The 14,754-nt window shown below is 57.4% G+C and overlaps 6 protein-coding genes across 6 annotated transcripts; 4 read left to right on the top strand and 2 right to left on the bottom strand.

The window, feature by feature from the left end:
- Positions 1 to 1,305: 1,305 nt before the first annotated feature.
- Positions 1,306 to 3,498, top strand: F5144DRAFT_497902 (uncharacterized protein; the record flags this gene model as incomplete). The annotated part of the gene is made up of 3 exons (XM_066786234.1): positions 1,306 to 1,575; positions 1,627 to 2,799; positions 2,896 to 3,498. The coding sequence occupies 3 exons, from the start codon at positions 1,306 to 1,308 to the stop codon at positions 3,496 to 3,498; spliced, it is 2,046 nt and encodes a 681-aa protein (XP_066640467.1).
- A 376-nt stretch (positions 3,499 to 3,874) lies between these two features.
- F5144DRAFT_370820 (uncharacterized protein) lies at positions 3,875 to 5,125 on the top strand. The gene has a single exon (XM_066784496.1). It carries the CDS (start codon positions 4,034 to 4,036, stop codon positions 4,781 to 4,783), a length of 750 nt encoding a protein of 249 aa, XP_066640468.1. The 5' UTR covers positions 3,875 to 4,033; the 3' UTR covers positions 4,784 to 5,125.
- Positions 5,126 to 7,215, top strand: F5144DRAFT_370837 (delta-12 acyl-CoA desaturase). The gene is made up of 2 exons (XM_066784497.1): positions 5,126 to 6,506; positions 6,567 to 7,215. The coding sequence occupies exons 1-2, from the start codon at positions 5,468 to 5,470 to the stop codon at positions 6,980 to 6,982; spliced, it is 1,455 nt and encodes a 484-aa protein (XP_066640469.1). The 5' UTR covers positions 5,126 to 5,467; the 3' UTR covers positions 6,983 to 7,215.
- A 1,129-nt stretch (positions 7,216 to 8,344) lies between these two features.
- F5144DRAFT_370815 (CVNH domain-containing protein) lies at positions 8,345 to 9,272 on the bottom strand. Its single transcript, XM_066784495.1, has 3 exons — positions 8,823 to 9,272; positions 8,627 to 8,757; positions 8,345 to 8,569 (listed from the first exon to the last, which is right to left on the bottom strand). Exons 1-3 carry the CDS (start codon positions 9,059 to 9,061, stop codon positions 8,487 to 8,489), a joined length of 453 nt encoding a protein of 150 aa, XP_066640470.1. The 5' UTR covers positions 9,062 to 9,272; the 3' UTR covers positions 8,345 to 8,486.
- A 1,078-nt stretch (positions 9,273 to 10,350) lies between these two features.
- On the bottom strand, positions 10,351 to 11,317 carry F5144DRAFT_584179 (uncharacterized protein; the record flags this gene model as incomplete). Its single annotated transcript, XM_066789606.1, has 1 exon — positions 10,351 to 11,317. A coding segment is annotated over exon 1 (355 nt), but the record flags the coding sequence as incomplete, so codon positions are not given.
- Positions 11,318 to 11,892: 575 nt separating this feature from the next.
- F5144DRAFT_370810 (uncharacterized protein) lies at positions 11,893 to 14,515 on the top strand. The gene has a single exon (XM_066784494.1). The coding sequence runs from the start codon at positions 12,126 to 12,128 to the stop codon at positions 14,412 to 14,414; it is 2,289 nt and encodes a 762-aa protein (XP_066640472.1). The 5' UTR covers positions 11,893 to 12,125; the 3' UTR covers positions 14,415 to 14,515.
- Positions 14,516 to 14,754: the final 239 nt, after the last annotated feature.

Consider the following 14,754-nt stretch of genomic DNA (forward strand, 5'->3'; position numbering starts at 1 on the left):
ACTGAGGTCGACTGTGTGGTGACAATGGGACGTGAGAACGAAGTGCAAAAGTCAGCCGTGAGAGGCCCCGAGAACTGGCTGTTGGTGTGGGTTGTTGGACTTAAGTTGTGGGATTGCAAACAGCTCACAGTTTGGGCTGTGTTCCGCCCGCTGTGGTTTCTCGTCTTAGATGGTGGGAAACCCGACAAGAAATGACCTGATCTGATGGGTTCAAGGCCTTAGGTAGGCAACATCTCTGTATTGACTTGAAGCCAACCTCATCTAGTCCGTGCCACGCACTCAGAATCCCACGTAGCTTCCCACGTCCATCCAGCCTTAGCAGACGAGTGACCCCCCTCTTGCTCGCTTGTTTGTTGCGGTATGCCCGCTGTATCAGACCCGCAGGTACCGCTTCGGCTCCGGGTGGCTGGCTCTCCGATACGCGCTGTTGCCCGTGCCTACCCCAGGGTACTCTCCTAGTCGTAGGTAGGTTGTGGTGGGGGTTGGAACAAACGAGTAGTCTTCGAGTCGGGTGGGGGTGGTATTTTGTGTATATCTCTTGTAAGACTCAAAAGCCAAGGCCTTGGAGGAGTGGGGGGACTTACGGGTATGGCGAGTGACGGTAGAAGGGCACTTGGTTCGTGGTGATACAATTATGTGGATATACGAGTTCCAAGCCGCGTCCTACTTTGGGTTTTGAGCCTCAACAGCCACCACGTATCCCGCGTCATTCTGTTTAGAGACAGCTCAAAGCCTCCTACAGTTCGACCACGATGGAGTCAGCCGGGAACCGGCAGAGGTACTGACATGGTCTGGCGGGATTCCCTACGGCAATGCGGCGACCGGTGTTCTCGGCGATGGCTCGCCCCGAGTAGATCCGATCAAGCCCAGAATACGATTCCGCACTATTTTCTCCAGATGCAGATTCCCAAGCCCGAGCTGGAAAAATGCGAAACCTATTCAAAGTAAGATAGTGAATGAAATCTACCGTGGGTGGTGTAGCATAGTAATCCCGATACGGTATCTTGAGCCATCCCGACTCAGTGTGTCTAGACAAACGCCGCCAACGGCCCATGCCCAAATGGTAAATGGTATAGCCGTTGGGTTGTCACTTGTCACGCCCCAAACGACCGGTTTCGCGGCGCGGTCGTGACTACAGGGGGGATGTTGAGGGTTGAGATGGAATTAGGGCTCACAACCTAGGCGTTAACTTTTCCCACACCTTGCCAGACCCTTCCAAGCCGCCACATAATGGCGACAACTTTTTAGTTCGACAATCAGCCCAGTCCCCTTTGTCAGTTCGGATCTCGTCCCGAGCCGGCAGGGATGCATCCGAGACTTGAACAGTGCTGGGAGCTCGGTATCAAGGGAAAGCGCATGTGGGATCTCGAAGCCGAGTATCACGCAGCTCAAGTATCCTCCGAATTTCCCAAAAATATAGCTCAACAAGAGGTCCAAAAGGCCTCTTTCCACCGAACTGTGAGCTCTCCTCGGAAGGCGAAACCGCCAACTGATCCCGAGACACTCAGACGGTTGCTTGAAGCAGAGAGAGAAGCCGAAGCTGCGATGCGCAACGCCTCGAAACGGTTCGACCAGGTCTGTAACGGAAAAGGCCCGGCACGGATATCCACTAACTGATTTTGACAGGATCCAATTCCCAATGATACCCCAATCCGGATAATCACCAATCCTTGGCTGACTGCCCAGTCGAAAGGACAAGACTCGGTCGCTTCGGGTAGCCTTCAGCCCCCGACGGGATCACGTAATAACCAACCGAGGAGGCACTGGTCGAACTACCGGTCAAGTCACCGGCAGCCAACCCACCAGCGGCCAGCCCACCAGCAGTGGAACCACCAACAGCCGAAACAGCAGCAGCCAAAGCAGCAGCAATCGAGCCCCCAGAAGCCAAAAAACCAGCAGTCGAATCCCCAGCAGCCCGGCAACAAGTTGCGGTACGGCCAGGAGCCAGAGAGGAGCCAGCCTAAAAACAACTGGTCAGCAACCCGACCAAACCGCCCGCCGCCGCAAGACAATTACCCAAATAAACGTCCATCAGATGGCCAATCCACAACGCCAATCACCAATAACCAGCGCCACAAGAAGCAGGATGATACTCGCCATCAACCAGACGGCGCCACATCACCACGTCGGAGGAACAACCTGTCATATTCGGATCAGGTGAAGCTGGGAGAAAGGCAGCCCAGGGAAGAGTGGACAGCCGCAAGCCAGAAGCGGCCGGCGCAAAACGAAGGCAGGCAGCCAACTCCCAACGCCAGGCGCCCAATCCAACTGAAGGAGGAGTCTGATACCGAGCAGACGCCGCACATGTCGGCGAGGTTCCCACCCCTAACCACCGAGACCAACCCAAAGACCCCCGCCGGGACCCGAGCTGATGAGGCGCCTCGCCGCCAGGAGGACCATCAACTCCCCGCCTCAGCCTCGCTCCCGGCGGAAAATCGCCCATTCCCGCGCTCGCCTGCAAGCCCACCTTCCCCCGCGGAATGCAGCCTCCAGCGGGTACCACAGTCGGTGAACCATGCCCCGCCAATCCCCACCTCTGCTCCCCAACCGGGGGTGGAGGAAAGGCACGCAGTCCAGGAGGTGCTCGAGAAAACCAGCGCGCTCGCCCGCACCATAACACTAGAGGTGACAGGCCAACTGCACGCCATGCACCTCAGCATGGCCGACCAGTTCCAAGCGCACAGCAAAAATATAGCCGACCAGCTGGCGAAGCAAAATGAGCGGCAAAAGAAGCGACTAGTAAAGCTCAAGAAGCGAGCTAAAGCACTTGCCAACAAGATCGAGACCCAAACTGAGATAGTACGTTTACCCCCCCACCTTCAAGCCAGCCCCATGCAGCCAAACAACCAGGCAGCCAGGTTAGCACTAACTAACACGGCTCTCTCACTCTCACAGCTGGAACGGCAGCAGGCATGGATGAAAAGGAGCTCGGGCATGGCAAAGGCAACGGCGGCGAACATCGGGAAAAGGGCGCGGCCGAGCCGGGCGACGGAGGAGTGGGAGTACATCCAGGCTCCGATTGTCGGGTATAGTGATGATTCAACTGATGAGACTTATGCGCCCTCTAGGGTCCTTGACGAGAACGACGATGACGAAGAAGAGGAGGAAGAGGATGATAGCGCCGAGACTGACAGCGAGGACGAGCTCCAAACGGAGTCAACGGAAACGGACGCAGAGGAGGATGTTTTGCCCTCCGTCGAGTTCGGGTCTGAGTCCGAGCCCGAGTCCGTCGAGTCCGGCTCTGATGAGTCCGGCTCTGAGGCCCCGCCGCCTCCCCGCAGATCAAAACGGGGGCGCGCGCACGAGGCTACGGAGCAGCGCACCGGGCCGAGACCGGCCAAGAAGCGGCGTAATAACAAGGGGAAGGAAACGCCTGTGGTGAATCCTTATCTAGAGCTCATCGCCCGCGACCGGGCTCGACCTGGGTTTTTCAAGAGAGATCCAGGTAAATGTCGTTGTAGGGTACATGGTCAAGGCCGACCTGCGAGAGGTTCCTGACGCTATCATTGTGGTCGGGACTAGTTTTATTTAGCGGGTTAGAACAATACAAATAATTGCCGTGCCCTCGCATTTTCGAGATACTCGAAGCTTGGGCCGTCGTAGCAATGGATGGTCTCGAGGTGATGTTGAAAGAGGATGCACGACTTCGAATGCACGAAACTCGGGGCCAAGACCGGGGGTTCCCTTGCCAAGTCTAAGAACCGCAGGGCTGCGGGAGGAACCGCAACCAATGACCAGGGGGAGGCTCCGGGAACCCCTCCGGGGATCTCTCCGGGTCTCTCGGGGGTTCGGCGGATGGGTTTTGGTTGTGGTTTTTGGGTTTTGGAGGCGGTGGCGGCAAAGCGGTATGAATCCGCTGTAGAAGAAAATGCACAAATCAAAGTTGCATCCGAAATCGCAGGAAGAGCACGGTGGATCTCAACAAAACTGACAGAGATTCTTAGCGTCCCAACAAAAGCAATGACTCCACTCTTTCACAAGCCTGGGCATTGCTGCATCCCCCTGATCCCCGATTGGCTTCCCGCTTCCCTTCATGGATTGGATCTCAGGAACAGGCTGCATTAGGATCTTGATGCACAGGTGGTGGCTGAAAAATATTTTATGCAGAGCGAGAACCGAACGAGACTCGGGCGGTTCGTGGTTTGTGTCCTCAGAAGACACATCACGGTCAGCCCAACTTCGACCTAGTTTGCCGTCGAATACTTTGTCGACACGAAACAAAAAGTTGGCCGCTCCCCAGTTTGGAGGAACCCCGCCCCCGCGGTTTGGGCATGCCTTGCAGGGATTTGCAGGGTCCACTGCCGCTGACCCCCTGCCCAAACGAACAACCTTCCGTTGCGAAAACGAAGCTTCCATTTCCCCGTGCCAGTTCACAGAAAACTTGGCCTCCTCTGCCTCTCAGTTGTCGTTCCAGAAAGGGCGGGGGGTCCTACGGGATCGAGCCCTCGGCGGCCTCATCGCTTGCATTCTATCCGGCTTGTCCCTCTTGGCCTCCGTGCCCGTTGGAAAGTGGCTAGCTGGTCGAAAAGAGCTCTCTCAGGAGAATCGGAGACGCTGTCAGCTGCAACTGCTGCCAGTCACAAATGCACGCAGCAGCGATCTTCGATATCCAGCCCAGCCCCGGCTAGCTCCATCAAGGACCGCCAATCGGGTAGGCCTCGGCAAGACATTTTTGTCCAGCTCAGCTCAAGCACGCGCATTCACATGCCAGGCGACTGCGGGCTCGGAAGACGACTTGGGCCACTCAACCTCGCCGCCTCCTCACTCGCGGTCGAGGCGGTGAACCGATTCGGTCATTCTTGGCGGTCTGGGTTCTCCTGCAACTTGGCCACCTCAGTTTTTGAAAATGTCGCCTTCCAGGAGGAGGCGTGTTGTGTGGAGCTGTTTGTGGCCAAACCGAGAGCGAACTTGAAACCTCGATCGAAGGAAGCGATTGAGGGATTCGAGACGAGTCGAGGTAACAAAGGCAATAACGGCAATGTAAGTCAAAATAAGTAGCAACTGGGATAACGGCGTGTTTTCCTTTGGTTGCTTCAAAACGACAAGAACCTCACCTTCTGGCCCGTTCCGTGTTGGTGTTCCTGTGTGCTACCCAAGCAAGTTGCCTGTGCCAGTTGTTGTGCAGGGTCTGAGTTGCTCTTTCCGAACGGGACATTTTTGTAAGTGCCTGCCGTCCGGACCCATCCCAACAAATCGCTGGGAATCGACCCACGGAAGCAGGAGCACCCACACGAATTTTTCGAGTCCCTGCACCGGCGGAAAGGGCGTCTTGGTTTCTTTTCTTCGCATTGACCCCCACATCTTCCTCCTCTCTTTTCTTTCCTCCGTGGTTGATCGTGGTTCCTCCTGACGGCACTTGGTGTGTAACCCTGCTTCAATTTCCAACCTTGGAGCACTCCTCACCTTTGTCCTTTCTCACCACGCAACCTGCTCGTCCGAGGCCAATCGATCATCAAGCCTGAGCAAAATGGCGCCCACGACCGCCACGAGCGTGCCGTCGGCTAACAAGCCGTTCCTGAGGCGGAACATGGCCTCGTCCACCTTCGACTCGGACTCGAGCGCCGTTGTCTCGCCGATGGACTCACCCACGGACTCGCCCCGCCACTCGCCCTCTTCCACCTCGCTGTCGTCGCTGGCTTCCGACGACGCCGCGGCCCCGACCAAGTACGGCAAGCTGCTCGACACATACGGAAACGAGTTCCAGGTCCCCGACTTCACCATCAAGGAGATCCGCGATGCCATCCCCAAGCACTGCTACGAGCGCTCCGCCGTCCGCAGTCTTGCCTACGTGGCCCGCGACATGGTGTACCTCGCCACCACTTTTTATATCTGGAACACATACGTGACGCCCGAGTTCATCCCGTCCCAGCTGCTGCGTGTGGTTCTGTGGGGCGTGTACACCTTCCTCCAGGGCCTCTTCGGCACCGGCCTCTGGGTCCTTGCCCACGAGTGCGGCCACGGAGCCTTCTCGCCGTCGCAGAAGCTCAATAACATTGTCGGCTGGGTCTTGCACTCGGCGCTCCTGGTGCCCTACTTCAGCTGGCAGCTCAGCCACAGCAAGCACCACAAGGCCACCGGAAACATGGACCGCGACATGGTGTTCGTCCCCCGCACCCGGGAGCAGCAAGCCAGCCGTATCGGCCGCCTCGTCCACGAGATCTCGGAGCTGACCGAGGAGACCCCCATCTACACCTTCATCCACCTGCTCGGGCAGCAGCTCATCGGCTGGTGGAACTACCTCCTCACCAACGTGACCGGCCACAACAACCACGAGAAGCAGAGGGAGGGCCGCGGCAAGGGCAAGAAGAACGGCTGGGGTGGCCAGGTTAACCACTTCGACCCGCGCAGCCCGCTGTACGAGAACCGTGACGCCTCGTACATCCTGTTGAGCGATCTGGGCCTGGCTATCACCATCTCGGCGCTCGTCTACCTCGGCAAGACATTCGGCTGGTCCAACATGTTTGTGTGGTACTTCCTGCCCTACGTCTGGGTCAACCACTGGCTCGGTGAGTAACCTATCCTCCCAGACCGCAATGAAAGACGGTATGCTGACAAGGACCCCGTAGTTGCCATCACGTTCCTCCAGCACACTGACCCCTCGCTGCCCCACTACACCGACTCCGAGTGGAACTTCGTGCGCGGCGCGGCGGCCACCATCGATCGCGAGTTTGGCTTCATCGGCCGCCACCTGCTGCACGGCATCATCGAGACCCACGTGCTGCACCACTACGTCAGTTCGATCCCCTTCTACAACGCCGACGAGGCCACCGAGGCCATCAAGCCCATCATGGGCCAGCACTACCGCGCCGACACCAGCGAGGGCTCCGTCGGTTTCATCAAGGCCATCTGGAAGAGCGCCCGCTGGTGCCAGTGGGTCGAACCCACCGAGGGTGCCGAGGGCCCCTCCAAGGGCGTGCTCTTCTTCCGCAACCAGAACGGCCTGGGCACCTCGCCCGCCAAGATGGCTCCCGCTGCCCAGTAGAGGGCGTCGGGTTTGCGTCGTGTCTGCGGCGGTTCTTCTCAGATGAAATGAACCGGGCCTGCGGCAGGGCTATCCACATTCCACCGTCGCGTCCGGTCCGGGCTTTTGGCTCTGGAGCTGGCCTAGCCGGGACGTTGGAGGGTGGCTAGACTGCGCTAGTGTTCCGGAGTATTTGTAATGACCTTCATAAAAGTGTTTTGTCCCTCTTATCCATCGTCGAGTCGAGGTGCTTGGTTCTGCGTAGTAGACAGCATTTTGTTGTTATCATGTCAGGACGATGGAGCGGCGTCGCTGGGGTTAACTAGATGGTAGAGAGAAAGAGCCTATGCGCTAATGAATGAGACTATGGTTTTTGAATATCATGATGGGTGCGGGTTGTGTAGTGGTGAGTGTTGTCTGGTGACACTTTGACTTTGGTGGGTTGCAGTCTGGAATTCGCGCCAGTTCGGTTCCATTCATTTCATGGATGGATAAAGCAGCTGGTAGGATGTTAGGACGAAGAGGGGTTAATATTCTACGCTGGCTGCATCTGGACGCCCTGTCTTGTTCAAGGCTGAGCATCCTATTGACTGTCCGCTTTGGGCAGTTAGCTGCCTGGTTCCCGTCATGTGGTCGCGTGCGGGGTGGTGAGGGGTGGTGGTGGCCGGGCTGGCCGGACTGGTCGGACCGGATTCAACATGTGTGGTGCTGTGTTGCTTTGTTGATGTTGTATGGTGTGGGCGGATTACATCGGATTGCCCGGACCAGGCTAGGCTGGGTTTGAGCTCCTGGGTTGGTTTTGTTGGCCCTTTGGTGATTATTTATCTGTTTCTTCCCTCTATCCTACTAATCTAGTATGTTACAGGTAGTTGGTGGTAGGTACCTAGTTATGTGTGTTCAAGTTGCTTGTTGGCTAGTGGGTTGATGTCCATCGAAGGAATGGCATGGCATTAGGGGGTAACCATAGAGTTCGTTGCTCGGTCCCGCGGTTTTGTTGAATCTTACTGCGCTACACCACACTAATTGGACTGCATGATCGACAAGAAAGTAACAGTATTTGACAATGGCATGTGTTTATTCCGTACTGCTGCTGCATCAGTGGGAATATGCTTCCGACAGCCGATCGTGTTGAACGAACTAGAAGTTCGAGGTTATAAACGGGGTTTAGACCGTTCTTCTTTTTGGATCTGGGGAACTTGCTCGATTTTCAGATTGTTCTTCCTACCTCATCTTCAGCTTTGAACCGTTGCCGGGCGGTAAACCCGGAAACTCGGGAATCAACGCCGGAGAGGTTGCACAACAGCAGCGGAAGACTTCCATTTGCGAGGCATCAATTGATCAGATTTTTCCCGTGCTCTTGTCTCCTTGCCCTCAGCCTGCAGAAACTAAGGAGAATGCAACAGAGACACTGCTGCCTCTAGATCCCGCTCTCCAAGCCAGGGGTTGACACCTCCTACTAGCTCTGCTCCGCAGCAATCTTGGGGTGCTATGCCGGCCAGCTTGGTCCTCTGCCAATGGCTCAAACCTAATCACCCCTCCAGCCAGGAGGCAGTGTCGCCATGCCGCCCGCGCACTCCAGCGTGCCCCACTCGTTGGCGATGCCCTCGTCTAAGGCCCGTCAGTAACAGCCACAATATCGTGAACAAAGGCCCGAGCCAGACATACCCAGGTTGATCGTCGACTGCTTAAAGGCACGGCTGCCCACCAGCGCCTGGCAGGCGCAGGTGAGCTGGTGCTCCGTGCCATCCGCCGCCGTGCCGAGGGTGCAGTTGGTGCAGTAGTTGGAGAACTTGCCGCTGAGGAGTGGTGAGTATGTTAGCGTTTTCCTTAGTTGGGATTGTGTTGGAGAGGGCCGACGTACTACACCTCCCACTGCATCTGACCGGTCCTTTGATCCAGGCCGATACACATGGTCAGGTCAAGCTCATTCTCGGATTGGGCATCGGCGCCATTGTCGTCGGGGTGGCAGCAGGTGGCGCTGAGGAAGAAGTTGTGGAATAGGTCGACGCCGGTGCAGCTGCGGGAGAAGTCGGTGAACGAGTCGGCGGCGGCAGTGGTAAGCAGAGATGCCAACGAGGCAAAGAAAATGAGGAACCGCATGTTGTAGGGCCGGTTGAGAAACGAGTGTGGTGTGGTTCTGACTTGTGAGAGGCGATTCGGATTTTCGTGGCTGGTTGAGGATCACAGAGTGAGGAAGGTGGGTTGAGTCTTTATTGTTAATAAACCATTCCCATTTCCGGGCCGTGATAACTCCAGAAGTGTCGCACTAGGTCTAGATAGACAGTTCCTTCCCGCTACAGTCAAGAACCTCCAGATAAATGAAGTGACGGCCGTAACTCACCCACACTGAGGGGCATCACATGAGCCGAAACCAGCAAACAAGCCGGTTACATGCACTCTCAACCCTGACTCACCTGGCACATTCTCTTCTTCCATTTCCGACATGTTCCGTACCTTCCGGAATGAAGGCCTAATGCTAGACTTAGGTAGCGTTAAATATCAAGATTTTGCAAAATCCTGATATGCTAAAGGCAGGTTGCACTGTCTCACACCAAGCTCATGTGGCATATTTCTGTCTCGAGGAGCGGTGTATGACGCAATGTTCCAGCTTGCCTGTGGGCGGGAAAATAACACTCCGGACATGCTTGTTAACTAGTTATTGTGGTTCTAGAAAATCCAGGGCCGGGCATCTTGTCGATCACGAATGCTTGGTTGCAAACTTGTCGCTTTCGGTATCAGACAGTGAACTGGGAAACGCTCAAGAACAGGTCCATGATATGTTTCTTCTTCCCTGACTCGAGGCATCCTTTAGGAAAACACACAGCCTCGTTGTTAAAGTAAAACCAAGGACTGATTCAAAGAGCTTGGAGATGTTGACAACGGCCTGGGGATGCCCTGTTTCTGACTTTGACAACCACAATCGACGTGGTGGAAGAGGGCCCCAAAGAAAGTAAGTGAATAATGTGATCTATCTGACTGGCAGCCCACTCGGGCAACTAATCCGACAGGATAATGTATCGAAACTCTTGCTGGCTTCAAAACTCTCTGAAGCCTCAGTCGACGACAGCATCGCTTGAGGTTTGGATGCCTCCCGACCCACTCGAAGTCTGCAGCGCCTGGATTGCCCCGATAGGGTTTCCGCATGGGCCACTGCATCGAGGCCCGAAAAGGAGAGAAAAAATCGAGAACCCTGCTGATTTTTGCACTGCGGCTTGTTCCGCTCTGCAGGCAGCTCTCGGAGCATGAATCCAAAACAAATCGGCCCCGCTCAACTTCTGCAATCGAGATTGCCGGTGGCCCCTCTTCATTTCCTGCCCCTGCCAAGATGTGGCTTGGGAACCAAGACCGCCACTTTTCTCGAACCTCGAGGCATGGAACATGAGAACTTGACTCGGTAAAGTCAACAAAACGGTTGGAATTGAGTCCGGCATTCGGCGCGAGGCCAAGTCAACACGCTTCGCAGACGCGGCGGTATTCTTCGGGCACGGCTTGAAACATCACAAAACGCAGCGAAGCGACACCACCGCAGACAACTCCCCAACCAACACTCAAAGATCGGACGCCACAACCAACGGGGCTACTGCAGGTGCAAGCAGCGTTGTGTTGTCCATGCAGGCTGACGCGCACCACACCGTCCCATCTTGGCGCTGCAGCCACACTCCCCGATTGTTTCCACTGTTTCAACCACCTTTTCCGCGCCTTAGGTTGTGCGCTGGCAGGCAGTTGGCCCGTTGCTCGGCCGGGCCGGCCGGGTCACGCTCAGTCGCGAGTTGTTTGCTGATGAGATGTGGTTGATGTTGTGAGGAACAGAGGGCCGCGAGGCTGGCCGGCAGAAATGGTTTCGCAATTTGAGTTGCCTAGTCAGATTATGAAACTTCCCTTAGCCAAATCTGCTGTGGTGTGGTTTCCGCGGCAGTGATACCTAGCTCCCACCGCGTTGGCCGGCGAGCTAATTGACTGCCATGCTCTTCGAGGTTGCGGGCGAGTGTGGTGTGGAAGAAAAGAACTGTGCCGTTGGAGCGCGCGCAGCGATGTTATCGCCCTTCGGCCAGAAATATCCAAAATAGGCTTCTCCACCGTCACTAAGGATGGGATGCATTGCCGATCACAGTGATCCATCGGGGATGTTGACGACTCGATCAAGAGCACCACATGGATGTTGGCCATCCAAGCCATCGATGTCAGCAAAACCTTGTCCGTCGCTGCCGACCACCCGAGCATGAGTCCGAAAAACAAAAGGCCTGAAAGTTTGGTTCGGCCTGTCGTTGGCCTCCATATTTCGGTAGGAAGCTGTGCTCTGATATCACCATTCTGTCAAACTAGTTCGTGCCTTGATTTCGCATGTTTTTTTCTAGGTTGGGCTTGTGCTGGGGAAAGGCTTCGATAGGTCCAGACTTGCATCCATCCTCCACTCTGAATTTCCGTCCCGCGCTCCCACCCCCGCCCAGCTGCCAGTGGGCGCGCGCTAGCCTCTTCCGCCATTTGCTCCCTCTCTGGAGTCGGCTTTTTCTTGTCGATTCTCGCAATCTTGGTCGCCATTACGCCTTTCGTTCCTTTTCCTTGAACATAAACCCATCACCCTGTCGGCCGTCGCTCGTTTGCCGTTTCTTCCACCAACTTTTAGGTCGCAAAGACGCCTAACACCTGTACATTCGCTATTCTCCGCAATCCGCCGACCCTCGTTCATCAGCGCTTGCATAAAACCACCCCAACGTTAATACCTCCCCCGACACCAACTCGATACTTCAAGATTCAATCGCTTCGAAACCTACAGTTATTAATATCACCCGTCCTATCGCTCCCGCTGGCCGTTTCGTTTCGCCATAAGCTCCGCCCTTGTTTTGTACACCTGGCGACCGAATCCTCGACCCAGCGGCATTGTGAGACACGCGCTCTGGCATCCAGGGGTTAGCCGCTCGCATTCCGTCTGATCATCTCGGCCTACCGATCAATCCGCCGCACCACACACCTGGGACACTTGCTGCCGCGTCCACTGCCGCTCTCCGGGCAGCTCTTCTCCACTTCAGCCTAGGCGGAGAAACAACCGCAAACAACCGCAAACAACCACACAGCAGATCCTCAGATCACCGGAGGCAGGGCCTTCATCAGATCCCAAATCGCCCACGACAAGCCAACTTTCTTTCGCAGGGCGTGCCATGCCAAGATGATGATCTACGAGAGCTCCCTCAACGATACCGCCCTTCCCGGGCCCAGCTCGCCGCCGGGTATGACGGCTTCGAAATCCTCCAAATCGTCGTCGCTCAGCTCGCTTCCCTCGGACGACGACAGCGTCATCGGCGATGTAGCCCACTTCGAGGACATTGGGCTGGACGATGCCCAGATCGACCCACGAGATGCGCCCAAGGCCGCGAACCCCTACAACTCCTCCTTTTCCGACCCCCGAACCGTGACGAAACGACCCGCGTCGACCTCGACGCCCCGACTGCAATACTCGCGCGAATCATCGAGGACCCGCCACAATCGCGAATTCCCCACCGCGGCGAAGTCACGACCGACTCTGCCGGTTTTGCAGAGCCAGATCCGGACCACCAATGGTCGCGTCGCGAGCCTCGGGCTTCTCCCTGAGCCCCACGCGAGCCCTCTTCCCTTTCGCACCCTCGGCCGCCAACCCTCTCAATCATCCCTCAGCAAGCGCCGCGCGCCGAGCCCGAGTCTTTCCCTCTCCCCGAGCATCCCGACCTCAATGAGGCCGCGGCGGGGCAGCTGGCAGGCGAACCAGAACCGCAGGACGTCATTGGAGCTGGAATTAGAGTGCGACGAGGACGACGGAGACGACATCCCCGACGGACTAGTGCTCGACAATGTACCCATTTCTCCCAGACCGCCCTCCGAGCGGTCTCACAGCCGGCCCCCGTCCAAGGCCCCATCCCCGGAGCGACCGACTAAGGAGCGGGTGCGCAGTGTTGGGAATGGAACGCCAGCGATTGCTGTGGCGCAAGGATCGCTTCGGTCGCCCACCTGGAAGTCGGAATCCGCGCTCTCCACAATGAGCTCCGCTGCTTCGAGCCGCGTCTCTAGCCCGGTCATGTCGCGGGCCAAGAGTTGGTCTGCCGCGTTGGCAGATTTGAACGCCGAGGCCAAGTCGCTGACGGAAAAGCTGGAGGAACATGCCGAGCACCTGGAACACAAGATGCAGCAACGGTCAAGCACCGGTTCCATGCCGAAGAGGAGGTCATCCGATCCGGAGGTTAAGCCGAGGGTGAAGTCAGCCATGGCCGAATTGCCTCCGCTACGCAGGTCAAATATCATGATCGACCCTCTGCCCATTTCAAAGGAGAAGGAGGCCGTCCTCTCGCGCACTCGCCCGTCATGGCTGCCCCCCAAGGACCCCGCCGAGGAGCGCCGCCACCTGAAGGAGTACCAGAAGATGATGGCCCAGAGCCTCGAGGCCGAGAAGCGACGCCGGGCCGCCAAACGCGCCCGCTCCGAGTGCCGCGATGTGGCCGCCGACAGCATCATGCAGATCTGGGAGCACGACATCCTCCCCCGCTGGAACGTCGCGATTCGCGAGCGCAGGACCCGGGATATGTGGTGGCGGGGGATCGCCCCGCGCAGCCGAGGCGCCGTCTGGTCCCGCGCCATCGGGAACGATCTCGGTCTCATCAACACATCCTTCGAGGCGGCGCTCAGCCGTGCGCGCGAAGCCGAGAGGAAGGCCAAGTCGGGACACGGGAGTGTCGAGGACATGCGCTCGGCGGCCTGGTTCGACGTCATCAACAAGGACGTCCGGGAACGCACATGGCCCGACTTGCGCATCTTTCAGCCGGGGGCGCCCCTGCACCAGAGCTTGGTGGACGTCTTGCGCGCATATGCGATGTACCGTAGCGACATCGGATATGTGCCAGGCTGCAACGTGAGTTTTCCCCGGCTAATTCTTCTTGTGTTGCCCCAAACTGACTCCCACCAGACCATCGCCGCCCTCCTGCTCCTCAATCTCCCGACGCCAACCGACGCCTTCATCGCGCTGGCCAACGTCCTCAACCGCCCGCTACCACTCAGCTTCTACGCGTCAGACGCTGGCGCCAAGAACTCCGCCTACAACCTGGTGCTGCACACGCTCTCCCAGAAATCGCCCGCCCTGCACCAGCACCTCACCAAGCTCACCGCCGACCGCGACCCGGACGCGTACCTCGAGCCCGTCTTCGCCGGCCTCTTCACGCAGCACCTCGCGCTCGACGAGGCCACGCGCATGTGGGACGTGTACGTCTTCGAGGGCGACCCGCTGCTCGTGCGCGCGGGCGTCGCTCTGCTGCTGCAGCGCGAGATGGCCCTGCTCGGTACGCGCTCCGTCGCCGACGTCCAGGCCGTGCTCGGCACGGCGGCGCCGGATGCCTCTTCTGCTGCCCTGGCCCCGAAGAGTCCGAGGGTGGTGGGCGGGAATGGGGATGACGATCGCTGGATGACGGCGTTGAGGGAGGCCGGGAAGGCTTGAGATGTGGACGCGGATACGGACATCACGCCTTGCGCCCTATGCCCTACGCCCTAATCACCTATGCAGCATCACATCACGACATACATAGACACTCACTTACACATACACCTTATTTACACAACAACGGGCAATATCGGACGTCACGAGGGGGGTTCCTTTACTGTTCCGGCTTGGCTTGGCTTCTCTTGGAGTTGGCTTGGATATGGCCGTCCACCCCCGGTTCGGCGCCATTGGATTGGATTTCGGCTTCAGGATATGGGATAGGGAAGAGGGGGAGGGTGACCCCCGTCTTTCCCTTGGTTACAACTACCTACCTACTTATTACTCCTTGGCCACCACC

The sequence above is a fragment of the Chaetomium tenue genome (assembly GCF_020726465.1).
Source record: "Chaetomium tenue strain MPI-SDFR-AT-0079 chromosome Unknown F5144scaffold_6, whole genome shotgun sequence".
In the NCBI taxonomy this organism is placed as follows: Eukaryota; Fungi; Ascomycota; class Sordariomycetes; order Sordariales; family Chaetomiaceae; genus Chaetomium; species Chaetomium tenue.

What these genes read in the sequence shown, in the direction of transcription:
- F5144DRAFT_370810 (XM_066784494.1), top strand. Translation starts at nt 12,126, where the DNA reads ATGATGATCTACGAGAGCTCCCTCAACGATACCGCCCTTCCCGGGCCC.
- F5144DRAFT_370820 (XM_066784496.1), top strand. Translation starts at nt 4,034, where the DNA reads ATGGATTGGATCTCAGGAACAGGCTGCATTAGGATCTTGATGCACAGG.
- F5144DRAFT_370837 (XM_066784497.1), top strand. Translation starts at nt 5,468, where the DNA reads ATGGCGCCCACGACCGCCACGAGCGTGCCGTCGGCTAACAAGCCGTTC. An exon ending in CTGGGTCAACCACTGGCTCG is followed by an intron (nt 6,507 to 6,566) that starts GTGAGTAACCTA and finishes AGGACCCCGTAG; the next exon opens with TTGCCATCACGTTCCTCCAG.
- F5144DRAFT_370815 (XM_066784495.1), bottom strand. Translation starts at nt 9,061, where the DNA reads ATGCGGTTCCTCATTTTCTTTGCCTCGTTGGCATCTCTGCTTACCACT. An exon ending in CAGATGCAGTGGGAGGTGTA is followed by an intron (nt 8,758 to 8,822) that starts GTACGTCGGCCC and finishes ACCACTCCTCAG; the next exon opens with CGGCAAGTTCTCCAACTACT. An exon ending in GCAGTCGACGATCAACCTGG is followed by an intron (nt 8,570 to 8,626) that starts GTATGTCTGGCT and finishes GACGGGCCTTAG; the next exon opens with ACGAGGGCATCGCCAACGAG.